The sequence below is a fragment of the Lichenostomus cassidix genome, chromosome 10 (assembly GCF_008360975.1).
Source record: "Lichenostomus cassidix isolate B80296 chromosome 10, HeHo_3.0, whole genome shotgun sequence".
NCBI lineage: Eukaryota > Metazoa > Chordata > Aves > Passeriformes > Meliphagidae > Lichenostomus > Lichenostomus cassidix.
The window spans coordinates 13,418,133-13,445,822 of record NC_139491.1 but is presented as its reverse complement, the minus strand read 5'-3'; the positions used below and the strand labels follow the sequence as shown (position 1 = coordinate 13,445,822).

General features: G+C 36.3%; 1 protein-coding gene across 5 annotated transcripts in view; it reads right to left on the bottom strand.

The window, feature by feature from the left end:
* Nucleotides 1-4,012: 4,012 nt before the first annotated feature.
* Nucleotides 4,013-27,690, bottom strand: part of CGNL1 (cingulin like 1) — a 54,659-nt gene continuing 30,981 nt past the window's right edge. For 3 of the 5 annotated variants that reach the window (XM_085070728.1, XM_085070726.1, XM_085070729.1), the window contains 11 exons: nt 21,643-21,849; nt 21,220-21,324; nt 17,863-18,015; nt 17,060-17,230; nt 16,392-16,553; nt 15,506-15,595; nt 9,784-9,867; nt 8,521-8,645; nt 7,867-7,975; nt 6,824-6,987; nt 4,013-6,256 (listed from right to left, as the gene is read on the bottom strand). In XM_085070728.1, the coding sequence (XP_084926854.1) occupies nt 6,115-6,256; nt 6,824-6,987; nt 7,867-7,975; nt 8,521-8,645; nt 9,784-9,867; nt 15,506-15,595; nt 16,392-16,553; nt 17,060-17,230; nt 17,863-18,015; nt 21,220-21,324; nt 21,643-21,849 (1,512 nt within the window). In that variant the 3' untranslated portion in view covers nt 4,013-6,114. Of the gene's footprint in view, nt 6,257-6,823; nt 7,054-7,866; nt 7,976-8,520; nt 8,646-9,783; nt 9,868-15,505; nt 15,596-16,391; nt 16,554-17,059; nt 17,231-17,862; nt 18,016-21,219; nt 21,325-21,642; nt 21,850-27,690 lie in introns of those variants that run through there. The other 2 variants (XM_085070730.1, XM_085070731.1) reach the window with 2 other exon arrangements.

The window sequence follows — 27,690 nt, the reverse complement described above, 5'->3', positions numbered from 1 at the left end:
AGCTCCCAGGTTTAGGAATTCCAAACGTTTTCCGTCGAAAACCAGTAATTTTTCTCAAGAGCCAGAAATGCCAAGCTCTGCTAAGCACAGAATAGTTTCAGAGGAGCAGCAAAGTTAATTGGGTGCTAATGTCCCATTCTCCCTCCATATTGCTTCTAATGCATAAAAATTATAAAGGTGGTAAGAAAAATTGCACTGACAAGATAAAGTGCCAATCAAAGTTAAAACGTGTTGTTAGTGTCTGACTCTCTGCACTCAGCTCATCCTCAGAATATCCTCCCAGGGCTCACAACTGGCAGCTGGGCACACTCACAACTGTGGTCAGAGGCATGGCTCCCCTGCGCCTGGTTCTTACTTTTATCTACTTGAGAAGAAAAGCTAAAGTTGCAAGAGTTTACAAAAGTTTGTGGAATCAAAGCTCAGTTACCTGCTATCTTCTGCTGTAGGCTTGGCATAGGAGATACAGGACTATTTAATCACTCAATGTGGACACCTATTCAATGCAGGAGTTACCCTGTGCACTGGTGCTAAGCTTGACACCCCACAGAACAGACCTGAGCTGACTGCAGCACCCACTGAGCTTCCTTGTATCCAGTTCCCTCTCTCCACCTGCACTGCCCTTGAACTCAACTGCTAATGGCACTTAATGGCATATTAGCATCGAGGGATGCTGCAGTTTAGACACAGCCTCCTGAGGCTTGGGCAATCCAGCTTTGAGTCAGAAGCACCCCCACATTCCCTGGAAAAACACTATGCAGCTTTAGAGCAAAAGCCACCAGGTGAATACAAACATTCCACAAGAGGCGAGGTAAACAGATATTGCACAAGTACAAAAAGCTCCTTATTTTGCATAAATAAAGCTGAAAGACAGGTGTTTAATGTCGTGGCCACAGTGCATCATGACATTTCCTGTGCTACCACCCTGGCAATGTCACCATAGCAGACCACAGATACTGCCTGCCTCTCACTGCAGAGTACAACCAACCAGGAGAGAGGTTTTTCTCAGTTGTTTTCTTCTTTCCTATCCTCTGACAAAAATAAAATACCCCAAAACTCTAAACTTGCCAAAAAAAAGCAGAATGTCCCAACAGCTACCTATCAAACCGCCATACCTTTCTGTCAGCACCTGGGAACCTGTACTTGCTGTGAATTAGCTAATATTAACTCAGTTTCACAGAGGTCTGGTGGTCAGGTCTCTTCACTTCCTCTCTGGCCTGATGCATCTAGGCCACACATTGGGTCTTCCAACAGAAGAAGATAACTTCTTCTGCAACTTGTGACTGATGAAGGAAGAACCACAACTGGGAAGGGCAAGAGGAACCATCAGCCAGACTGGTGGTCCTGAGACACTTACCTGCACCCTTTACAGGGCTGCTGTGTTGTTGCTGTGTAAGCAGCTGGCCCAGCAGGGTCTCTAAATGGAACCAGTTTCATTTAAAAAAACAAATTTCCAGGTTTGTGAGCATTTTGGGTTGGTTTGTGATATCCACACAGACCATGGTTTTCCATTGTGATGCAGTAATGCTTAAGAAGTTCACAGTGCTGGGAGGGACATTTTGATCTGAATTACAAATTTGATCTTATCTCTAAAATAGCTGGACACCATACACAATATGTACTGAAATAGAAAGGCACAGTGGGCTGTGTTTAAAGTACACATAGCCTAATTCAGGAAGTTCCTTTCTTTGGCTGATTTACAGCTTTTACCTAGTTTTATTGGACTTCATTTTTTTTTCCTTTCCACTTTCCATACCCATTCTACCTGTTACACAATAAACCATTTTCTTGTTTGAAGATAACCAGATTTGAAACTCCCCATAAAGCAAGGGAATGTATACTTAAGGCTGTTGTTCTGCAGAAAAGACACTACAGAGACTGTTGGTTACTGCAGAGCCAGACCTCCAATATCAGATGTGTGCCAGCATCGTTAAGAGTGAAGGGAAGGTCACAATCAAATTAATCAGAACTGGATCCTAAGCTGACTCCTTCCTGCTGTCTCTATTTCTTCCTTACTTCCCATTATGCCTTTTGGTAGGATCCATCCTAGCCAGCCTGCATGCAACCAAGATGAAAGGAGTACTCAAAACTAGTGAAAATAGCTTTGTAATTTAAGACATGAAGCATTGTTCAGAAAGCCTGTTCTGCTGAGGAAGCAGAAGTACACAGAAGGCAAAGCAAAACTCAGGTTACCTGTAATGAGTCCTTCCTCTGTACTCACACAGAAGTGTTCCTACAGTTTTCCTACTGACAACTTGGAGAGCTTAAACTTTCATCATCCACCTGTGCTCTGAATTTAAGTAAAACTTTTTTATTGCCTGTTCTTCTGCTAATGGCATGAAGCTTCAGAACCTAAACAAAGCAGTAAGTTGTTATTAGAAGTGGAGAAAAGATCAAATATTCCAGATTACATAAAACAGTCTCTGCTGACCTCACATAAGGTTCACTGGTATTCATTAAAGGGCTGTCATGCTGCTACTCAGGTAGGTGAGGCAAACTAACTCCTGCACTTGACCTTGTCTGTTGAACTTCACTCCCCTTCTACTTAAGTCTTTCCTTTCTTACACATTAAAAGAAAAACCTATAATACAAAAAACCCTTCTATTAGTTTCTATACCTTTTTCTCAACACCCCAGTGCTCATGAGTAAATTTTGAAATGACAGTGAAATTTCCCTCAGTATAACATAGTAGGGCCAGGGGGTTAAGTATGTGACCTGGTCAGAACCTTATGAAAGAAGAAGGAATTAAATGTGTTAGAAACTCTGGCAATTTCTAAAGAATGTTGCTCTTTCAGCAAAGTCTTTGAACATCGTGCAATGTTACTTGATAAGTGCAGTTGGTAGAAATTAAGCAGCTGAAATTAAGTTGGTAGAAATTAGGCAGCTACTCACAGGATAGGAAGCTCCAGTAAGTGAAAAGAATCAACATTTAATTACTAAAATATGCTGTGTGATCCAGAAAAGGCTTAAAAGCTGAAGCTATTGCACTGTGTAGCTCACTCAGCAAAGCACACAGCTGGTCTGTAAAAAATGAGGAAAACACATGGCTTCTGGAATAGTTTAGGAAAATCATTTCTAAATCAGAAGAGATTATTTAATCAGGAAAAGCGAAGAATTAAGAAGAAAGAGGATAAATCAGAGGAATGCACAAATTAATCAACAAGTTACAGTCTCATCACCAAGACCTATGGGGAGAAAACCTGCCTGGTGATTGAACAGTAAAAAGCACAGTGATGAAGTAAGGAAGTATTTGCACAGTACAGGGGTTTCCTTATACAAAGTGCAGTGCAGGGAAGCAGGTACAGGGAACAGCAAGAAGATGACTTTTCCTTTTTTTTTCTTCAGGCACTAACAAGAGATATGATATCAGAAAGATCTTAATGCTTTTATGAAAAGGGATGCCTTCCAAACTCAGGGCATTACAATGCATTATTGTGACAAACATCTTCACTTTCATCACTTAGTGAGTGAGGAGTCTATGGAGGACAGGAGTATTTTCTTCACTTACATGTTTAACATTTACATGTTTTGCATTGTGTAGAAACTGCCATGTAAAGATCTTGGAACACTTGCCAAATGTTGGTGATTTAAAACATAAAAAAAAACTCCTGTAGAAGTTAATTTGTCTTCTGCTATCTACAAAAGCAGACTCAGAAAACCAAGGCCATTAATCTCAGAAAGGACAAAAAGTTCACTGTTCACCATAGATTACTTATACTGAGAGACAAGCATCCACTATAAAAGTCATCAGTTTAGGCTTATAGAAAACATGATTTAGCTTGGATCTGTTTGTTTAAGAGATATTATCATACCATGGAAGAAAACTGAAGGTCCCTACAGCTCAGAATTCAAGGCACCTGCTTTACAAGTTACAAAGTAGCTATCCAAAGAGAAGAAAATGCAGAAATGTGTTTACAGTGTAAATATTTCCCAGATAATTATTTTGTTGTTATGTTTTGAACACATGCATCTTCTCTATGAAATTCAATTGTCATAACAAGCTATATGCACAAAATAGAAACAAGAGCACTGACTGTTTATTTTAAGTGAATTTTTCTTTTACAGTTTAGTGTAACTGGAGGTAGATGCAATAGTACGTGATTTTTTTCCAGTGGTTTGAAATAAGTAATCTATGAACATTATAGGATAGAGTACTGGAGATTGGAATCAGTTGCTTGAAGTTAAGTCTGCATAAACATGCAAATGAAACAACAAACAAATCACAGCAGTTTCGATGACGATTGTCAGTACAGTGTAGCACAGGTCTTCTTGGACAAAAGGCTTTTTCTGTTTTGTCAAAATAGTAATGCTAATACTGCAAAAAATTCCATGTGCACGCTACTGGAAAAGATACAAGATTCAGAGACAAAGTATTACAACTATGCTGTTCCTATTATTTCCCATATAACTCAAATTATCAAAACCAAGTTGAAGGGAATTACCTGACAAAGAGTCTGTAATGTGCTATGCAGGAATATATTTCTGACCTCGCAGGCAGGAGTTTCATTTCATGTAACTGTATGAAAATGGATACTGCCATTGTCAGGACTTTCGCCTTAACTACCTCTGTCAGCCTCACTGTCTGTACTGTTAAATTTGTTCTCCTCAGCGGATTCCTTTGTGGGAATAATGGAAGCTCCCAGCAACTTCAGTTCAAAGTATTTTTTACAATTACATGGTTACTTGATCAAATCAATGAAGAAGTGCTCACCAACCTGTAACTGGGGACAAATACTGATAAATAGACAGGAGTTAACTATAGTTTATTAAGAGAATTTTGTAGTAATGCCCTTTCCTTAGAATTCTAGTTTTGCAAAGGAGCAAAACCAGTCTGGTGTAATTATAAATGGCAAAAAATATTTTTAGCAACAAAATAGAAAATGTTTTTAAAATAAGATCTTCAATTCTTTATTTCAAATTTCCCACGTTTGTTGAATAGATGGATAACCCAAAATACAGTCACTTCTGTAAACTGAAATACCAATATATATCTGCATATATGACCATCGACTGCAATATATCACAAGTAGATAGTCAAGAAGAATTTAGAAAGGAAAATCAAATTATATGCTTTGTGTTTCCTTGGTGCAATTTCTTGCCAGCAGCATAAAATTTTCATATCAATTAACAGATTTAAGCATGTACTTAATACAAAGACCACAGGTAATTTTTCTGGACCAGGTGGGACTCTTCAGAAACTTTCAAGATAAGACTGTCCCAACGTCCTCAAATCAGCAGGTCTATAACATTCTGCCTCTGGCAGTATTGAATTGCTTTCAGGAAATGAAAGATACCAAGTAATAACTGATCACTCTCATCTTTCCCTACTAAGAACAAAAAACTTCCCAAATAAAGTTTACAAGGAAGTTGAAGGCAAGTCTCTCTCATCATGCAGATGTGATGATCCTTTTAAAGTCAACAGGCAGGATTAACATTTGACCTCTAATACACAGAACACATACAATAAAACTTACACTGGTTTTAAAATGTACTTCCTGGCCCAGGAACTATGAATCTGCTCTGTAATGCATGAAATGTATTCATTTTCATTTGTTTTCCTCTTAGTGAAAACCCAAACATAGCATTCAATATAAATTTAAAGATTTTACATATCAAACTGATTTATATAATATTCAAAACTTTACAAAATAGTACTAAAGTGGTCAATAAAAAGATCAAATTTAAAATATTTACATTTTATACATAATTTCCCCTTACTTACAATTATTAAATAATCTTCCATGGTTTCCTTAATTTTAGGGAAAAGCTTTTAATAACTAAAAACTCATTTTGAATTACTATCAGATGGCTTTTTACTTGAACAGAATTTTAGCAAAATCCCATTTTCAATGTGAAACATTGTCCCCACGTTTTCAGTAGCAGTTATATATATATATATATCTCTACATATATCTCATTTTATATTTGTTTTATAATGCAATCCTGTTTTCTATAATAAACAGTGGAGATCTAAATAAGAAAATGGCACAGTATGGATGGAAACATTATATTCCCAACTCTTAAATCCCTTTATGTCATTTGGCTTCTAGAGTATCCAGTTTCTTGATAATTTACGGTATTCTTCCAGTACTTTCAAGGAATTGCATCCATACTTGTTTAGATTTTTGTGTCATCGTCCTTTGCAAAGTTATTTCCTGAAGGGACTTCACAGAGACTGTCACCATCCGTGCTGAAATCATCATCGTCGTCGTCATCATCAGAATCAGCCAACACTTTACTTGGTGACTTCTTCAGCCTACTAAAACAAAAATACACATCTTTGCTATAAAAACAGCATATCTACACACAGAACACTCATACAAAGCTTAAAACATCGACAGGCAAGATTTACATTTTTGAAGGATGTCAAAGCGCTCCAGTCTCTTATCACAGACTTCTCTTAAATGAAAGAAACATGCACAAGATCAAGCAATCACATTTTCAAGCCCCTCTAACTAAAGTGGCAGAAAGGGGAAACTGTAAATTTTGTACACTGGGATGTTCACAGATGGCTAAAGAAAACTTTAACACAGGATAACTGTATCTCTCAAGCCATTAGGGAAATTTTTACTACTATAAATGCTAAGTGTGTCAAGTCCCACCATTTTTTTCCATTTTATTTTCCCTGCCTCAGTGACTTCATTCAGTAGGGAGATCTTGGAATGAAGGCTGGGACACCTAGAGATTTTCACAGGTCTATGTCAAACTGTGTGTGCTTATGACAAACTTTAGAGGAAGCCCTCAGTTTATGGACTATGAGAGCAAGCAGTCAAATGTATGAGTAGTGGTGTGATACAGATCTGAAAGGTCTGACATGTTTTCCTACCTTAATTCTTTCTTTGCACTGTTAAGCTGTCCTTGCAATTGTTCATTTATGTCTAGTTGCTCTTCAAGTTCTCTCTGAAGTTTCTTTTTAGCATTTTCCAGTCTGTCTATTTCTTCTTCAGCTTCTTCAACTTGACGTTTCATTGCTTTCAAACGCAAACTCAACTGCAATATTTACATGTCATCTGATTAGAGGACTATTTTAATAAAGGAATTTTATTCTTCCAGCATCTATGAGAGGGAGAATAAAGACAAAACTTTGCCAGTGTAGTGACACTGTAATCCTCTGCTTCAGAAGTATTTGAAAGTCAGCATTAGACTTTAAGAAAAATAATGTGATATGATTTTTTTACAAAGAAAAACCAAGCAACAAAGGGAGCTTTGGTAGAGTAAGACAAGTACTATGTGACAGCAAGAGCTGGTTATCAATTAGGACAGACTAGAGTTATAAGTGTGTCTAAGTTAAGCAACTTTAACAGATAATAAAAAATACAGTTCAAAAACCCAGAGGATTTAAGATCATTCCCATAATGGTTGTCTGCAATTTGAAACACACTGTTCTTTCTCCAGAATATTAACTGTTGGCTCATGTGCTGGAACAAACCATGTTTTAAGCAAGGAATCAACAAAGACCACAGTAATGGTAAAGTACATTGCTATTAGAGCATCAGTGTATGCTTAATACTTACAGCCTATATTTAACAATAAACAGCTTCTTCCTTTAAACAGAATTTTATGGTGGCAAAACAGAATATGTTACTTGTTGGTGTATTTATAGGATTAATTACAGTCTGTTATTTGCTTTATTTCTTAAATTAACATTGCTTCTGTAACCGCTTGCTTGTCATAATTTTCAAAATTAATAACAATTTAGTACTAGACAAAAGCACATGATGCAAGAGCAGCTGCAAATATCACTAAATGGGAGTTCATAAACAACAGAGTAATCAGAATCTACCTACATTCTTCTCATATCTTTTATACATGATGATTTATGCTAGTAGGATTAGTATCAGATATTTGCATATTAGTCTTTCTCTCTACCTGGTCTTTCTGATCAGTCAATGACAGATGTTCATCATCTACTTGCAACATTAACTCCTTCACTTTTCTCTCAAGCCTGCGGTTACTTAGTTGGAAATTAGCTCTATCCCTAGGAAAAAAACAAAACAAACAAAACATAGGTTTGTAATAAAGGAACCAAAATACCCCCAATCTGGATAATATAATTCCTGAGCAATCTGCTAAGAATTAAATAAATACTAAGAGTCCCTGCTTGGATTTACTGATTCCATGCAATGTATTGAGAAATTTGTTCAAAAGCAGGAATGACTAAGGAGAATTTCTTCCATCACCACAGCAGTATTTAGTAACAAAAATACACTCCTCAAAGATTAAACAAAAAGTGAACATGAAAGTGGGTGTCTCATACTACAGTTAATATTTTTAAGCCTGTTCCTGATATTAAACATTGATTAAGGAGCTATGGAACCATGTTAGTACTGCGCCCAGTTTTGAAATTTAAAACAACATCTACTATACTTGCAGTCAAAAAGAAAATTTGCAATACTTTTATGAAACCACACCCATTTTAATTTAGTGAAAAAAAATCCCAAGTTAATTGTAATAGAGACTTCTTATTAGCAAGAGGCCATAATAACAAACAAACATGCATGTTTTGATCTTAATTGGTTTTACCTCTCTTCATTTTCAAGTCGTTCTTCCAGCTCTGTGATCCTTGCCTCCATCTGAGCAACAAGTCCCTCTTTACTGGATCGGTAAGAACCCTCCAGGTGAAGAATTCGGCTCTTCAAGTCCTTGTTCTATAGTTGGAACACACTTGGTTAATACACACTCAGACTGACAAATCTTAACACAGCATTCATTCTTAACACAGAATTCATTTCTCCCGGAATACATGAGGTGATCAGGATATTATTTAGTAAACATGGCAACTCATTGAGATTCTACAGTTTACTACAAACAAGTTTTCTATTACTGTGCCTTGTTGAAAAGACTTTGCTATTCAGCTTCAGTTAAAGTTTTATGATTAAATGGACCCTTAAACCTCAGATAGTTGCAAGCCCTTTACTGCAGTACTGTTTAATATGCCAATTTGTTTTTTTCAAATACTCTGTCAGATCTGTCTTATGCTCCACACAATTCTTTTGTAAAATTCTGTATTCTTGCCCTGTAAATCAGTGGTGTATGGCTAGAACAAGTAGTCAAAGAAATTATTTACATCCAATACCACTTAACTTTATCAAAGCTATTACTGGGGTTTCCACTCCCCCCACCCTTTCTTAACTATCCAATGCTACTCCTACTACAAGAAGAATTCAAAAAAGATTTGTAAAAACAAGACTTCATGCTCAGATTTACACTTCCATTTTTCTTAGGCTGGGTAATTTAGGTTCCCAATGGGGACCTAATGAAAGAGTTGCCAAAAAAACCCCACAACCAACAAATAGTTACCTGAGGAACTGAAAATAAAGCGCTTTGTTACAGAAATTCAAAGCATAATCAAACACAGAGAAAAACACTATGACAGAAAATGCAGAACTAAAGTATAAGAACGTACACAGTATATACCAGTAGGTGGCATTCTTTTTTCTCAAACAATTGAGATGAATGTCACATAAGGCAAGGCACCAAATTACATGTATTGTACAGGCATGTTCTCTAAATTCCCGTTACAACGTTTTATGTTCCTGAGATGTAAATAATACTCCAACTTGTTAAAACAGCTTTCCCCTTGATCTGAACTAAGGGCTAGGAAAGTTATGCTTTCAAAGACCACTGAACTGCAGCAGAATTGTTTACTACTATAGAAGAAAACACTCAATGAAAATCACAATTACTTGAAATTATATCTTCAACAGTGCTCCTGAAGTACTGTTAAGCCTTTGAAAAACAGCTCCTCTGAAAGTGGTCAAAGCATTTACAACCAGACATAATTACCTGTCTTTCCAATGAAATTTTGTCACATTCCAAATCTTGCTTTACAGCTCTTTCCTGAAGTAGCTCTGTTCTCATTTGTTCAATCTATTATAGGAAGAAGACAGAAATTTTCATGAGACTTAATTTACATTTATCCATATGATACTGTGTGTATGTATATATATAAACTACATATACCTATGCAATAAGCAGTATGTTCTTTCTTAGAACTCAAGACATACACATGATGTCAGATGACCTTTACAGCTACAATCTTGGACAAAATTTTCTGCTTCAGGAAGTGCATGTTATTTCCAGTACTCATTCTAGGCATTTCACACCCACACTGGATATTGCTGATGTTCAGTATATACATTCTGTAGCAAGGAATATTCTCTAAGTATTCTCTAAACTGTTGTAAGAGAGATATATCATGTGGCAGGACACTGAGTTTTGGAACACCACATCCATCTTCAAACATCTTTTCCAGTTGTTTTCTTCATATTTAAGTCTGAACCTCTGAAACAGCACTTTACCTTTAAGCTGCTGACTAGTCTAAATTAAGTTTCACTTTATTAAATGCCAACTGGTACCTGCAGACAAGTGCCTAGAACTCACTGAAACACTCCACAGACAACTGCAGTTTTCTATAAGTATGGGAATAGTAAAAGCACTTTTTCAATAAATGGCTGCATGATGGATAAGAACACTGGTCCCTTCCTCTAGTCAGTTTTATGTCTGTTTTACTGGAGGGGCACCAACTTTTAGATTTGGAGAGGAGGTGGTTTTTGCTTGTTTTGTTAAAAGACAACTTTCACTACAGTTTCTGTTAAAATTTCAGCTCCATATTCAACCACAAGAAGATATATTCTCCATGTGTAAAGATGTTAAAAAACAACCTGATCAATATGGACTCAACATAAGAATACAGAATTAGTTTGTTTTGCCTCACTATTGGACTTGATTGGAAAAAAAAAAAAAAAAAAAATCGAGCTCAAAGAGAAACTCTAAACTGCCTAACAGCTGCTACTGAAATTTTGGGCTAAAGGACAGTTTGTGGTGCTATTGAAATACTTTTCTTGCTTCCAATCTTGTTGAGACTCCCCACAAATCTCTAAAAATGCCTTTGCAAGCACAGCATAGGTTACCACAACATTTGTGCCTTACACGGCACAGGGCTTATTATGACAGATATCCTCTGGGGAGCACAGTGAATATCTACATCAATTAATCTACCTGCAAAGAAAAGACTGATAAAGATTTCAGTGGCCACAGCGTTCTTCCCTGCTTTACATCAGTTTCATATGAACTTGCATAAACACACCATCCCAGTTAAGCAAGTCTCAGTTACAGATTTATCTCAGTAAAGGTCTTTCAAAAGTCATTGGGAATTCTTGCATAAAAAAAATCCAAAAGCAATGCTAAGAATGTGAAGGTTAAACAAGTACAGCACATGAAAATTTACCCTAGGCCTTAGTTTTCTACCACATCATAATATTAGAAGATACATTCTTAGTTAATTATATTTAAAGGAAGTAATTTGCACTGTTTCTGGAGCTTGGAAATTAATATATGAATACAAATAATGGCAGCAACACATGCAGCTGCATATGTTATGTCACAGAATGGTTTCAGAAGAGTAGAAGGCATTCCTGAAAACTAAGGTCATAACAGCTACTAGAATACCAACTGTAGCACGTGGCTGCGTTCTCAACAGCTGGGTAATTTCTTAAAAGCTCTCACTGTCACATGGAAGCCTAATAATAACAACGTTTTATACATTATATAGTAAAATATTATATGTTAAAATATTATTTTATAGACACAAACTAGAATCACATGTGTACAATAGCTGCATTTATTAATGAAATATATGAAAAAAGTTATAATGTGAGGGATTATGTAGAATTTTTTCTGCTGTAATTGCTTTAGCAAGACAGACACAGGAAAAAAATCAAGCTAAATTTGTGGTAAAATGAATGACTAATTAAAAATGTAGCTGTTAACTGAAGAAAGGGTTTTTGTTTTATGCAGGAACTTGCTTAATGGACCACTCTGAGGTTCCACTGTGCTCTTACTGTGCTCAGAGGCTGTAACAAATTTGTGCAGCCTTCCCAAGATTCAAATTAAGGAATTATTCACAGGACAATTATTATATTTCCAAGATGACTGCTACTGCTGTTGGACACCTCTTGGTAAAAGCAACCACTCAGAAAAGTAAAGGGAGAGAGAAAAAGTGTTGTACCTTTATTAGGATCAGAAAGCTACATGCAAATATATACAAGAGCTTGTAAAAAGAAAAGGGCAACAGATACAATTCTTGCTGAAGGAGATATAAACTGTTTTATCTTCTTGTGTTTTTCAATAGTAAACACATCATTAACATGCACAAAGGAGAACAGCAGTTGTCTGCCAAAATGTGCATAAAGTTTCACTTATTTCACAGCAGTAAGACATACCACTTTCACGGAACATATTCTGTGTATGAATAAGAAGAATAAACTATTTCTGCAGCTTAAGGCAACAGTTATCACAGCTGGATTTCAAGAATGCTAACAACAAAGAATTGAGAAAAGCAACAGTATCAGATTTTACAAAGCTTTGTCATTTTGTGCCAGCTTTAGGATTACAAACTGTTGAGTTCATTATTAGTGAAAGTAATTTGATTTCTAATAATAATTTAGATGCCATCAGTATTGTTCATAATCTCACAGGTTTGCAGCCTATGTTTCTTGTTCATGCCTAAGTAAAGTAGTATATGCATATATGTGTGTGTGTGTGTGTGTGTATACATATATATATATACACATATATAAATAAAATATGTCCTTATATACCTAGACAATTTCCAAGTATGTGACCAAAAACCCCAATGGTTAACAAAGAAGAAAGCTAAAGCTAAACTAATTCCTTTGATACTGCAAAATTGAAAAGCCACATTTTCATTTCTTTGCTTCCCACAGCCAGTGCCAGCTAAAGAGCAGGTATACAGCCCTCAGCTGGGAACTCTTCACCAAAAGGAAGCAAATGATGCAGTCAGTGCAATTTTATTCTTCGCTACTTATTCTGAAATCGTCATGAAAACTACTAAGTCCATTTTTCACACTTACTGGAATGTCTCTGAAGTCAATAGACTCTTGCTCACATTTTCACAGAACACAAGAATTGACTAAGGTACCTTAAGGATTTTTTAATTATGTTTGCTAAAATCAATATGGCAAGAGATACTTCATTTCACTTGTTCATAGGGAAAAAAAAAAAAATCATGTATTAAAGTGTGTCCTGTCCCTGTTCACTTTAGACTCAAAGAGCAGTTGAGTGCTCTAGCTTTCCATTTGTGTGAGTGTGTAGTTTGACCATTTTGGTCTTCCTAGAGTTACTAACACTTTATCATTTAAAAACTAATAGGATATGACCCACTTTTCTCACAATTTTTTTTTGTTTCCACTCTGCTGTGGTACTTCTTGAGAACAAGGCAAGAGGAGATGAGAACAGTGTGTCATGCAGCCATTCAGATTCAAAAGGGTGTTTAAATTAAACAAGAATAACATTTCATGGCAAATGAAATGTGAACTATTAGCCTTGCCAATGTTTATTCAAACATTCAGCTTCATGTAAAATAAAACCAGTTGTTTAAATTTGTTTTTACTGGAAATTTAAGTATTATAGTTCATTATCAGTATGTTAAAATAACATATTTATAATAATAGTTTAAAAAATGTAGAGAAATACAGATATTACCAAAACAAATCCATTATAATTTCTCATGTCATTATAAATGCTTAGCAGACCCTGAAATACTCTATAGTAATTTGACTACTTAGTCATTCTGGCATAAAATCAAAACAAAGCAACCTTTATAACTCATGTGTGAAATGAGAAATTCCAGACCTCAAAATAAACACGTCTTTTACCCATTATGTAACATTTTGGTCACCAAACTGTATTTTAGGTTTCCATTCAGTTAGCAAATTAACTTTCTATAGTACCCACTAGTGCAGCTATGACTAAAGTACTTTTATCCCAGGTTTACAACACAGGCACAGACTCCAGTATTAAAGGTTTCCTGATTTAACAATACCATGACCCCACATTATTACGGGTCTTTTACATTCTATTTCACCCACTGACTTGGAGTCTGTACAATATCAATGGAACAATAGCAAAAAGTCTTTATTACAATCAAATAGAATCTCAGTAACCTGAGTTCAAACAAAGTAGTAATGGTGTCTTGGTGTTTCAAGAAGGCCTGAGAGAAAGCTGAGCTCTACCTCACTTTAAACTCTCCAGCTGTCTCAGTGGAACACACAGTTTCACTGAAAAGACACAGAAACTAAGATTTTACTTTCTGTTCTCCCTCTGAAGCTAAAGCTATTCTAAAGAACGTCAGAAGTTCTTTTTTTTTTCCTGGAGAAACAGAAATGAAAACAGAACAGACCATTGTGGGTGCCTCAATGCTAACTGTCCCCTGAACTTCTAGGAAATTACTTTGAGCTGCAATACTTCATGTGAAGCTACAGCAGCAGACGTGATGTAGTGAGTTCTGCATGAGTTTCACATAATTCAAAATGCAAAACTAAGGCTAAGAACATTGGCTAGGCCATGATATTCCAAGACAGCCATATCACTGTATTCCTTTCCATGACCTAATACAACATTTGCATGATCCTCACTACTCAGCCATGGATGCTCTGGCTACTTTTGCAGTGATCAGGCCCTATACTCCACTGGTTTCTTATAAATCTCTGTTACATGACATATGATTTCTTATGTCAGTTCTTTCAGAAATCTTGAATAATATTATTAAGGCCTCTGTCTTCAAACCAACGAACTCCTAATTATCTTAAGACTTGGTAATTTCCAACTCAGTTGTCTCATTTCCAATGTACTCACTCCACTTTCCCTCACCTGCACATTCACTGGCCTTATCAAAGACAGAGGTAAAATTTTGGTTGTGTCTCCTTTATTTGAGAGGGCATACCTGATTACTTCTTATCTTGACTGAGGCCTCATCACACAGTCTCCACAACATCTTTCCTCTGCTCATACAGTCAAAAACCTTTTTGTTACTTGTTTGAGTTACTATGGTAGATCTCACTTAGCTTGGCAAGTATCATTTTATCTTTATACTTTGTGCCCCGTGGGACACAACCTCATTAATAAATCCTTCCCTTCTTTCTGGGCTATCAACTTATGTTAACTCCTGGAACAAAAGCCTAATGTTTTTATGTGGAAAATGATTTCCAATTGCCTTGTCTTTGATATACATTAATCAGTTTTTACACTTGTAATGAAAATAAAGCTTCCTCTCTGTTGAAACTGTCTAGAATCCTTGGTTCAGCTGATTTTACTAATTAAGTCCACAATTTCCTAAGCTACTCCTCCTCCTTCTTCTTTGAAATTGAGAGTATATTATGCTGAATTACTTCCCAGTAAGATTAAAATTGTGATCTTTCAATATAAGAGAGTCTTCACAACAGGCTTACTGGTCTTCAGTCTTTACATACGTTCTGTGTCTATTTTCCAGTTAGAACAACAGGAAAATGCTGGTCTGTGATGATGTGGAGGGAGCATATTTAATCATGTTTGTGAACTCTGGGTTTTCTGGATTTACATGCTCTGCTTAAGTATAGCATACAGCTCCTATTGCTAATCATTATTTAGTTGATCAATATTGACTGTGATCCTAATAACACTTTTTCATAGAATCATTAAGCAAAAGTTGGAGAACTTGTTTAAGTACCTGTTCTCTGCATCTGCTGATCCTCTCAGACAACAATTCCGAATTATTCTTTTCTTCATCAAGTTCAAGTTCCAGGTGAGATAACTTGTCCTAAGTGGAACAAAGAAAACAAATCTCAACATACTACTTTCCATCCTCTTCAGACTGCTACCAGGGCCTTCTTCCTTAAACTTCAGGACTCAAAGGGTCTGAAAGACCAAGCATGAAAACTGAAATGCTTCTTAAAACACATAGCAAAAGAGAAGACTTTAGAGTGAATATGTTTGATAGAAGTAAAACACACATTTTGTTTCCTTTTTTAAATCACTCCCAACAATTTCAAGAAAAATAGAAATTCTGTAATGTTTCTAGAGACTGTTTTTGAATGTCTGTGTAACATCAGACATTTGGAAGACAAATTTCTTTTCATCTGAGTACAATGACATAGAGATGGCTATTTATGAAAGTCAAATGACAGCCTAGTTGAACCGAACAGTTATGAAGCCCTGTAACATGTTAGTTAGAGTCACAATGTTATTCAGACTCCTGAAATGAACTAATATCAAAGGCTAAACAGAACTTAAACTTTTAAATACTTTTGAAGTTCTGAATGATGGGCCAACAAATAAAAATAATGCAAACTTGCATGATAAATTCAAGATAAAATTAACTAAAAATAAGTTTATTAAAACTATGAGAGAAAGTTGTAATTTAGAACACATCATGTTACAATAGATATGCTAACAAATCACCTTTAGAATACACCAGAACAATTCCTGCAGTAATACTCAATGATTTTTCAACAACATGAAGCTATTTTGATTCCTTCCAAGCAGAATTCATGTGAAATACCAAAATTATTTCTATCTCTTCAAAAAAGAAACAAACCCTTAAGAATGTCTTTTACCTCCATTAGTTTGATTTGTCTTGCCCGATCATCCTTTAAGTGGTTTTTGGCTTCCAGTTCATACTCCAAGCTTTTCACAGTCTGTTCCAGTAACTGAGTTTTTGTTATTGCCTCATCCTGAGCTCTCTGGTGATCCCTCAGGTTTTCTTCCATCAGACGCATCTGAAACAATAAGATTGTGGTAATACACTTCATAGTGTACTTCCTATAAACAAGTGCTGTCAGTAAAGGGGACTCACTGCAAACACAACAGATCTGGAAGCATGACAGGAATTTCATTGAGTTATTGGCTCTTCACAGTAATTCCTGTTTTACCCACAAGATGGCACCATGAAAATAAACTTGGATTATGATTTCTAATGAGATCCTTCACAGGTTTTACAATGTCAATAATCCACAGTGGGGAATGGAATCCTTATCATATCACTTAAGTTGCATTCATTTGACTAACACTGTGTTTATCTGTCCTAAACAGGAAACCCCATTTCCCCAGCAGAAATAACACACTGATCACCACCATGAAAAATGAAACTCAAAAGCATGCTGAGATCAGCCTCTCTTGATGTACATTAGAGTGCACAAAAATGTGATAGCAAACATTCGTTATCTTCAAAACTATCTGCATTGAATCCTAGGTCAAAGGTTAGAATTTTTCACTGAGTCATTACCTCATCTTGCATTCTTATGTTCATCAGACGTGATTTTTCTACTTCAATATTTTTCTCCTTTAATTGCCTCTGCAGATCTGCAAATTCCCTGCGATTTTTCTCCTTGTATTCATCAAGCTGGCTCTGAAGCTCCAGAGCAGATGTTCTCGAGATCTCTACCATTTCAGACATCTGGGAAAAAAGTACATATACAAAAGGTTCTATTGTGCTTAATACAAAAAAAAGGTTTTTTCCTCCAGCCTCAATATTCAGCACAGTATTTTCAAACAGAAAATTTATCAAAGGTTCCCAAACAAATTAATTTCTATGCAGAAGTGTGGAAAACACAAAACAGTAAGGTTAATTTATAATAGTATGTGTAGCAAGACTTCTCTTTTTGTCTGTCAGCAGTTCTTCCAGCTGAGTGACACAATGAACTGCATAGTCACACTTCAGTATGTCAATATTAGTTGTACAGTTTACACACAGATGGCACAATAAATCTGATGCAGAATTGTTTTGAGAATCAGCTGTAAAACTCTGAAATATCGCTGTACTGTACATTAGAACTGAACTCAGATCTGGGATCTTGTTTATACAGAACTGGTTTACAATGCTATTTTGAGACAATGGTGTTCCAATCTCTATTCCAGCCCTGAAACCTTTTTTGAAGACCCTCCAGGTTAAAGAAACTGATAGCAAACTTTTCATTTCACTTTCTTTTCCCCATTTAAAAATATGTCATTCTTTACAATTTATCAGTTCATTTAGTTCTGTCAGTTAGATATTCAGATCCCTGCAGCCTCTTTGGGGTGAACTCATACCTCTTCCTGTAACTTCTCAACAGTCTTGTTCAGTTCCAATCGTTCCTTCTCCATTTCATTCTTTATCTGCTTTAACTGCTCCTTCTGCTGAGTTTCATCTTTTAACTGCTGACTTAACTTCTGCCGTTCCTGTGAAATGCAACGGGTGTTCTCCTGGAGTAGATTAAAAAATACACATAATGAAATGTAGACCATCTTTTCTAACACCTTAAAGGAATGTTACTTAATACAGTAATACCAGCAGTTACTGTAAAATTAAAATAAGCTTAAATTTCAAATTTTTGTTTGTTTGTTTTTTTAATGTTTCTTGTGTTACTGTTTGCTAGCTAGATAGGACAAACACTGATATATCATGCTAGAAATAATTCAATGTCCATTTATACCACTTTTGTTAACTCAGGTATTAAAACCATGATGCACTGGGAATGCTGCTACCAGCTATTCAAATGCTACAGTTTCCTCAGTGTCTACCGTTTCAGTATACTATACTGAATTTCTGTATTTGAAATCTGGACGCCCTATAGGACAGCTTCAATGGTCAATTTAAGTATAATCTCTAATTTAAGTGTCCTACAGATACAAAAATCCTAGAGCACTTTTCACTAGAATTGGCTGCCCTGTCACAGTGTACCTGCAAGTCAGGCAAACAGCCTGTCAGTTGCCAATTTAAAGCCAATTGTTAGTGGCAATTAATTACTTTGGGAATAAGCTAAAGTGTTATTATATGAAAACAGAACAAAATGGGGGAAATGAAAAGGAGTCATTTGTTTTCACAGTAACCTAAAAGATTTTTGTGATATTTCTCTGTTTTTCCAAATAATGTTAGTTGAATGTTCTCTTTACAAATTATCAATTTATTTCAACTGGCAACTGAAAAGTAAGAATGTATTTCAACTTACAATGCTCTGCAAAGCTAATTCTAGGTTCCCACCATTCTCTACCACAATGAAAAGATAAACTTCATATTTGCCACCCATGGAAAGGATCCCATGTTCTGATTGTTTAATTTAAAAAGCACAGATTACTGGGCCCTGCCATCCATAATGTTGGTATAATTGTTATTTTTTAAGATATTACAGTACCATACATGTTATGGTTAAAGGACTTAATAATTAAGTTATTTCCCTTCTCAATGGTGAAAAATGTTGAGATGTATTTCATTTCCTGAAACACTGCTCTACATAGAGGTGGCTACCCTAAAACAGGGGTTACATCACAACATGAAAGGCTACAAAAACACTCTTTGCTTGACTATCCATAAACAAAATTTCTACATGTATTGAGGGTGATTTTAGATGAAAGCACTAATGCAAACTGTCTATTACAATTAAGTGCATACCAGCTTTAACTCTTCTGACTAGAAATCCAGAATGGAGGAGGAATAGACTTGGCTGTTTACAGTAACTGTTACAGTTCTATTCATATTGTCATGGTCTTTCTTATCCTAGTCCACCATTAAAAGTAATTTTGTTATGTAAAAAAGCAAGATGAGACAGTCAGGAATTACATTTCCACCGGGATACACATTATTACAGTGCCAAAGTTTGTCATCTAAATTGTCAATGGTAACACAAGGCCAAATCAACCTACTGCACAACATTATTCATTAGAACAACCCTAAAGACAGAAAGGCTGAATTGTTCTAAACAAAAGGGCTGCTGATTACATCCTGAGGTCTGTTAGTGCTCATATCCGGTGGACAAGAGTGTAGAATCAGAAAGAGGATTAAATTTAGTGTGCCAGAATTTAGACATAAGTTGTGACAAAAATGTCAAGACAGACTCTCCTGCCACCTTCCCTAGAATTCTTTAATTTGGAAACCCTGCCTGGAGGCAGCATTGTTTGGCACAATGCCCTGAAGGATGCATAAACAGAAAAAAAAAAGAACACACTTTTCAAGCATCTTGACCCAAAGCTAATCAAGATGCAGGAGATGTGCATGGTGCATTGATCCATGTTACATGGGAAGGTCAAGTCAGACTGTGACAGAAGGGAGTTCTTAGGGGAGTGTGCTAAATGCAAGCCAGTGATGAGCAGTGAGCCACTACAGAGATTGTGTAGACTATCAGCAATACATACAAGCAAACAAGGAGGATCAGGGAGGTAGAGCAGATAAACAGATTTAAAACGAAAAAAAAAAAAGAAAACCAAAACCAAAACATGACTAAAAGCCTCAGGTGAAACACTTATTCACGTAGTTACAAGGAACAGCAGCTTAAAAACATAACTTTGTGGAAACAAAACTCACCCATATTGGTAAAACCTTATGTTCTTGAAGCCCATTCAATTTTAAAGACTTAAAAGTATTTTATTGTTGCTTTTATTTATAAATTTTTAAATTTTTTTTAAATTAGAAATTAAATTCAAAATTTAAATTATTTTTTGGTTTTTATTTATTTATAAAAAAGGGTCACTAGCAATTTAAATGTACCTCACTTTTGAGTCTGTCTTGTTTAATAGAATCACTTAAAACCTTAGCTTCTAGAAGCAAAACTAAGAGAACGCTAAATTGATACTGTTGAAATCAATGTTTCTTTGGTTAATGTAAAAGGTGCATCACAGAGAAAATAATTAGGTTTGTAGCTTTTGCCGACACAGACTATGATGTCAGTAAAAGCGGATTTAAGATTTATACACATCCTCCTCCTTACTGAACAGATGTGAATTTTCATGCCATCTGAATCACCCAGCCTTGACTCATACACAACATTGCCAACATCTCTCTCCACTGCTCTGAAATAGATGCATTCTCCACACGTTTAATTTCTGGGCTAATCTGAGAGAAAGCATATCCTTGTCTGGGCACTGAGTGGACTAAGGAGCAAGGAGGAAAGAGGACTTCATATAGAGTTTAAGAGGCTGCAAAAATCCTAGCGATATGTGTTAAACGTCTCTGGATTTCTGATTAAATATTCCAGTCCCATGAAACATTTGCAAATAAGACAGGCTCATAAAAATAGAGAAGCAAACATCCTGATGTTTGTCCATTAACAGTATTTTTGTTTATTTTCAAGTACAGCTTTTTATTCTTTTACATGTAAACACCTTCACACAACCTGAGCTGCATGATCATTCAAAGTAATAAAACAGATTTATGAAGCCTTAGGCAGTCTATATGGCAATTCATCTCCCCGAAATTTTGCTAGATCCATGGAAATAGAAAAAAGAAAAACTTCAGCACTAAAACTATTTTAATTTCATGATGCTATGGTTTTCAGCACATATTAGAACACTGAAGTGAGGTCTAAACTTTAAATTAAGGTGTACTTCAAAAAGAATGAGATGTAACTCTACAGAAAGCAATAGTGACTCAGGTAAACAGAAAACTTAAATTATCCAAATCCTTCTTTTTCTTACCTGCATATCTTCTAGCTGGCTTTCCAAAGCTGCTTTTAACACTAACAATTCTTTTCCCTCCTTTTCAGCATGTTTCAAAGCTTCTTCTAATTGTTGCTTCTCTTCCTGCAATGATGCAATTTGATACATTCAGAAACAGTGGCCAGGCCTTTAATCTGACAAGTAAACTGAGTTATGAAGTCTGTTCTCTCTGGCCCATCACTGATTATCCAGTCCCAACCCGTGACTTGTTTTCACTCTGGTTTTTGATGGGAAAATCTTTCTTATACGTGTCAGCAAACTGTATCCTGCTTCTTGACAACCTGCTGGTTTTCCTTACCCTTTCCTATGGCATTGTCCACCCTCCTCTTTGTCAGTTTTTATTCTACAATGAATCCATTGCAAACAGGAAGACTACTTAAGGGGCTTGTTTTCTTAGCTTACCTCATATGTCTTCAGCTTTTCCTTCACTGAATTTTCTTCTCCTTTGATATTATCAATTTGTTTGTGCAACTCCTCAATTTTGTTCTCTAGCTCAGTAACTGTTCTCTTCAATTGTTCATTTTCCTTCATCAATTCTTTGACTTTATTTTCTATACTATTTCGCTCCTCTTGTGCAGCATTTCTTTCACTTGCAAGGACAGCAGCACTCTAACGAAAACAAATTATGTCATGTCAAAAAAAAAAAAAAAAGAATTGATGCTGTTTTCCAACAGGAGTTTCATAAGGCATCACAGCAAATATAGCTAGGCTATAACATCAAAATATCAACACAGACTTTAATATTTAGCATTTTTTCTCCTTGGGCATATCCATAGATAAAGTAATATATGACACCTGAACAGTCTCATGCATGTCATCCTATATTTTCTCCTTAACATCTTCCTCTTTATTGCCCTAAAATATTTCATTACCAAATCCTATTGTTAGGTAATTCCAAGTAAACTAAAATTCCAAGTAATTCCAAGTAAACTAAAAAATTTAATAGATAGGAAAAGTCATATGGACCTTTAAGGAAGAATATACTTATGAAGAGTGTCTTCCACAGCAACACAAAATTTAGGCACCCTCACACCACTGATCATTCCAAGCACTAACAAACAACACACTACATCCACACAACTATTTGTGGGGCTGCAGAATAAATGACAGATAATATAATCAGATCTTGACACTAAAAAACGGTGGGGGGACAGGAGGATGCTACTGGAAAAAAAAGCCCTCACCTATTTTAAAACATGGCCCCACAAAGAGTTGTGCCAGCACAGAAGAGCCCACTAGAGACTGGCAGCACCTTACAGTGGTACTGGGGCACCTCTACCTGCAGGTCATCCAGGCCATGCTTCATCAGCACAAATACAAATTGTGACGAACTGTGCATCACAACTTGTGGCAATGGATTTCTGAATTTTTTTTGCAGAGTAACTGGCTGGAGCATGTAACTTTTCAGAGTTAACCATCACCTTACCACTTACCCTCTGAAACACCCTACCATTTACTGTGGAAACCATGAGTGGAATTATCTGTCTATAGTGTTATACTATCTACACTCTTGTAACACAGACCAGGTATGTACTCATAAACATTTAATTCCGTAGAGTAAAGAGCTACAAGGATTTAATCTTTTCTATTCATTGACTTTTCATTCAGAATCCCCTCCAAAGAACACAAAAGAACCCAAGATACAATGTGTGGTTCTTGCTCCTGGCCATTCATGGGCTGATACAAGGCAAAACTCTGTACAAAGATGTGGTTCTCAAGTGCAGGCTCACTGCCTTCAACACCAAGACCTTAAACAATACCAAGAACACCAGAAGAGACATAGGAATCAATCTAGACCAGGATTCTCTCTCATGGCCATGGCTGATGCTTGCAGGCAAAAAGAGAAAGAACAACTATGGGGCAAGCCTTTCCTCATTATACACTTCCAGCTCTCACTGGTTTTCTTCCATGAATGTATCATCCATCAATTTCTCTAATCATTCTCAAATCCATTTATACCTTTGGCCTCTACATTATCTGGTAACAATAAGTAATTACACATTAATTACTGAAGCACAACATTTTTGCACGTGGAATAATTGTGTTTATCTGGGTGAAAACAAAAGAAATCCTACCAAACTACTCAGAAACTATTCTGTGAAGTATTTTATGATAGCATGAAAATCACTTTTCATTTACACCATTTTTTATTGTTGCTCCTGATCTTCCCCTCCCCTTACCCAAAAGGAATAAGCAAAGTTATATAAAAGGGTGCCCTCACTAGACTGTTTTCTAGCAAGCAACAGCTTTAAAATCATGCAAATTAGTTTGATAAAGTGGTAACTCAGAAAACACTCAGACTGTCTACAGGGTCAATGAACTTATTATACAAAAACTGGCAGCATAAGCAGGCTGACAAGTTCTGGTCTTTTGAAAATACTGAAAAAACTTGTTCTTCTAAGTACATGACTAGTTAAAAGCTCTGAAATAAATATCTGTTGATGCTTTCAGTTTTCACATACTGAAATTTCAATAGCATTTATATATTCCTTTAATTTTTGCTTTCTGCATGCAACAAAGTTTTACTAATTAGCAAGCACTCCACCAGTGGCTCCCTTTAGTCTCATTTCTCCTTTCTGGAGCTGAGTGAAAGCAGCTGAGGCATGCTGGGGAGTTCAGGCAAAGGAATGTTGATTTGTCTGTTCTTTTTCATCCAACTGCCTACACGGGGCTGCACAGTAAGAGAGGACTGCGGTAGCCCCACATTAGACCTGGAGATTCCACTACATCTACCATGGTTTGCTCTACTTTTCCAACACAGGAAGCAGTATTTACTTAAAAATGGATGCACACGAACACACAAAAGCAAATAGCGCAACAAAATCCCCCACAGATCTACATTCATAAATAAACACAGCAGCAATATCTATCTATATACATGACTCAACCTAAGAGGTTGAAAATTAAGTTTGGATTACACAGATGTAGCTGTATCTAGAGGTCTGCTCCAGCCTACTATTTGTTGTATGCATCTTAGGATACAGACCCTAGAATTAAACTAAACTATTATTTGCTCTCCTTTTTCACTATGTATTTCAGTAAGTTAGCAAGAAGTCAGATGTATATATATAAAACATAGAGAGGCATAAATGGCAAGTTGTATTATCTTCATTAATTTAATTTAAAATCTTGGAAATAAATTGGGCATATAAGTAAAACCTGTCTAAAGTTCCAGCTGATTGAGTGACCAGCACTTAGCCAGCAGATCTTCACCGGGCTCTAAGGAGCTTGGCATCGTTACAAGGGTTACACCTGCCCAAACAAATTCTGTAACATGGTAAGTACAAAATTCCTTTTTTTCACACATATATACCTTTTCAAGGTGGTGGAAAACTCATTTGGTGTAGATGGGGAGCTGCACTGTATTGTAGTTGGAGACTGAACATTTTTTTACTTATATTCTGGGGAGAGTATGAGGAATTTTCTTCTCAAAGTGTTTTCACTGTACACTATTGATTCACTTTCTTTTCAACTTGTTTCAGACAAGGCAGAAAAGAAACACAGGAGTATCTTATCAGTTTACGTTACACAAGTGTACCATGCACACAAGGCATAGAAGATCACCCCGAGGATATTGTTCAGGAGGATGTCAGACAAAACAATCCATATTATCTTCAATTTGATAGTGAAGTTTAAACAAAGTCAAACCATACAAATACAGTTTAGATGTTCTTTGTGTAGAAAAAGCACAGACAGTATCACTTCTCCAAAATAGTCAAATTACATAGCTGGGTTTAGATAAAAAAAAGCTTATATTCATTTTTCCCCAGAGTACTGAGAATTTCATGCAGAGCTTTTCACTGGTATAAAAGAAGTTTCTGGATTATAAGAACTTTTGGCAACATATGACACATCCTGTAGCATATTACCACAGAAAATGAAGGTATCAAAAGTCCCCACAGCTCTTGCCTTCTTTTATTCTCTGCTGTTAGTCTTATCTGACACCCCACATTACCTTCTACCTCCCTTCCAGGCCTGCTCCTGGGAAGACAAGTGAACATGGCAGGAAAGAGCCTAGGTATAATTGCAGAGCATCCACAAAAGAAAACAAGCACTGAAATGCAGTTCTGACAGACCTTGTGGCAACACCATTAGGGGAGAACCTGGTGGAGAGAGATCCCAGTCCATATATTGAACACTTACATAAGGTTCAGGCCAGCAGCTATCAAACGATACATGGACCCTGCTGACGCACAAAAGGATGGTTGTGTCCCTTGCCTATGGAACCCTTCCACACAGGCAGAGTGCTCCCCCAGCCCCACACAGGTAGCAGGCAGCATTGTAGAGACCATATGTGCAATTTAACACTGTCATTAGTGATGGCTCACTATATTCTGCATAGAATTTCCCTAACAAAACATGGCAGTAGAAGATATGAAAACCACTGCCTTGGAATTACAGTGAAATTACTTTGTACGTTGATAAAGTATGAATAGCAACTGCTGCACTTCATAGCCTAAAACTGCAAGAGGTAACAAAATGGACAGTTTAAACTGTCCAACAGTGTCTGCTAACAGCCAGTGGGAATCTCTGGAGTTCTGTCTGTATAAGCAGGGATGTATGTTTGCACTGAAAATTCAGCGACTGGCTCACACACACAAAAAAAAGGAGTTGAAGGCTTTTTGCAAAAGCATTCAATTCGTGGTTTAGAGTGATGAGGATGAAAGAAGAAGCAAAACTGGACACTGAAGAGGTAATAAGTACAAATGAGGAAAAAGCCAGACAGAGAGAGACTGTGCTGTGGATCCATTTCCCTCAGTCCACACAACTTGTTTGTTATGGTGCTGCATGTAAATAGTATGAGTTAACTAATGGTCCTTTAAGGCTTAATGACATGACATCAATTAATGAATCCTGTTGGTGTGCATTCATAAATCCTTTACATTTATTTATTTGGGGATGTTGGAAAAATTTTGGCAATTATTTTAACTAAGTTTATATAATTTAACCCACATAACAGAACTGGGTGAAGGTCACAAAGTAATGATTTAAGCTGAGTATAAAACATTAACAGACATGTTGTTAATGTAAGAACTTAAGTTCACAGAATTGTGGATCAGTCTCCAGAAAGTTTAAAGGAGATTACATACATAAACATACACAGAGCACAAAACAGACAAAACTGGTTAAACAAGATTCTTGACAACAAAACCTGGAATGAAATACTGTATATTTGGTCATATTTGCCATACAAAAGGGGAAAAAAATGCCAAAACACCTCTGCAAAAATCCAACCCCCTCAAAAAACAGGAGGGACGGGGTAAATTTTATCAAACATTGAAGTGGGCTCTTTGGACCTTACAATTAACATATCTGAATTCCAATCCTGCCATTTCTTCACTATGATACATAAAACATGCTTATTGCTTTTTGGTCCCAGATACTAGTTGTGGTAGCATGTTTCAGTAAACCACCTTCTTACTATTCCTATTTACCGCATTGTATTACAGAATTATATTTATGTAAGTAAATAACCTATAGCATTTTGCTTATTATGCTTATTTGCTTGCATTTGTTTTGTCTTTCAGTCTGTCTGTCCTCACTCTGTCTTGCAGAGTATTCAGGGCCTTCCATTCCCCATGTTTAGCCTGTTTTACATTCAGATATTCATCTCCTCCATCTCTGAAGGAACAATACCTTCCTCTTAACAACGACATCATTTGAAGACTTCTCAACAACACTCATATCACCTCCTCTTTTATTACTTCTGAATCCAGAAATATTTTATTATACTTTCTCAAATTTTATCATGTTCAAACTCCTGATTTAAGACGGTGTAAGCCTCATCAGTAAAATTAAGCTACAGAGATTAGCTAAAAGGAGCTGGAAATGGGTTGCAAATTTCAGGAAAAAGGTGAGAATAAAGAAAAGGACACTTGTCTTGAAGAAAGAAAACAGCTGTACAGGGAAGGTCCCACAACACAAAGTCCTTAGTGACTGACTATGATAATCTTCTGCATTCTGATGTTGTCATTGTGCCACAGTACACATGCAGTAACTTTACTTATTAGCCCAGTAGTGGACTCAAGCCAAATAAAACAAGTTATCAAATCCTAAAAGAAAGATACACTGAAAAAAATCAGTTTCTGACCATAAAAATAGTTCATACATGGCAGAAAATAATCCATGGTGTTTAATAACCACTGATTTTTTTTAACAGTTCTCACACATTTTAATACTAAAGCTTAAAGGATTAGTCAATCAGCTTGAGAAGTTAAGAGTTTACTGCAGAAAGGAGTGAGGCAATAAAGAGAAAGGATAGTTTCAAGCTAAGGCACCCAAAACCAGCCCTAGAGAACCTGGAGTCTGTTCCTGTCTCTGCCAAAAACCTCCTCAGCCAACTCACTCAGCCAAAACTTTCCAAACGATCACTAACTACATGGTCCTTACTTTCCTGGGTGTTTGACACCCTGGGTTTGGTTTCCACAGACTTGAGTACACAGTTGCAAC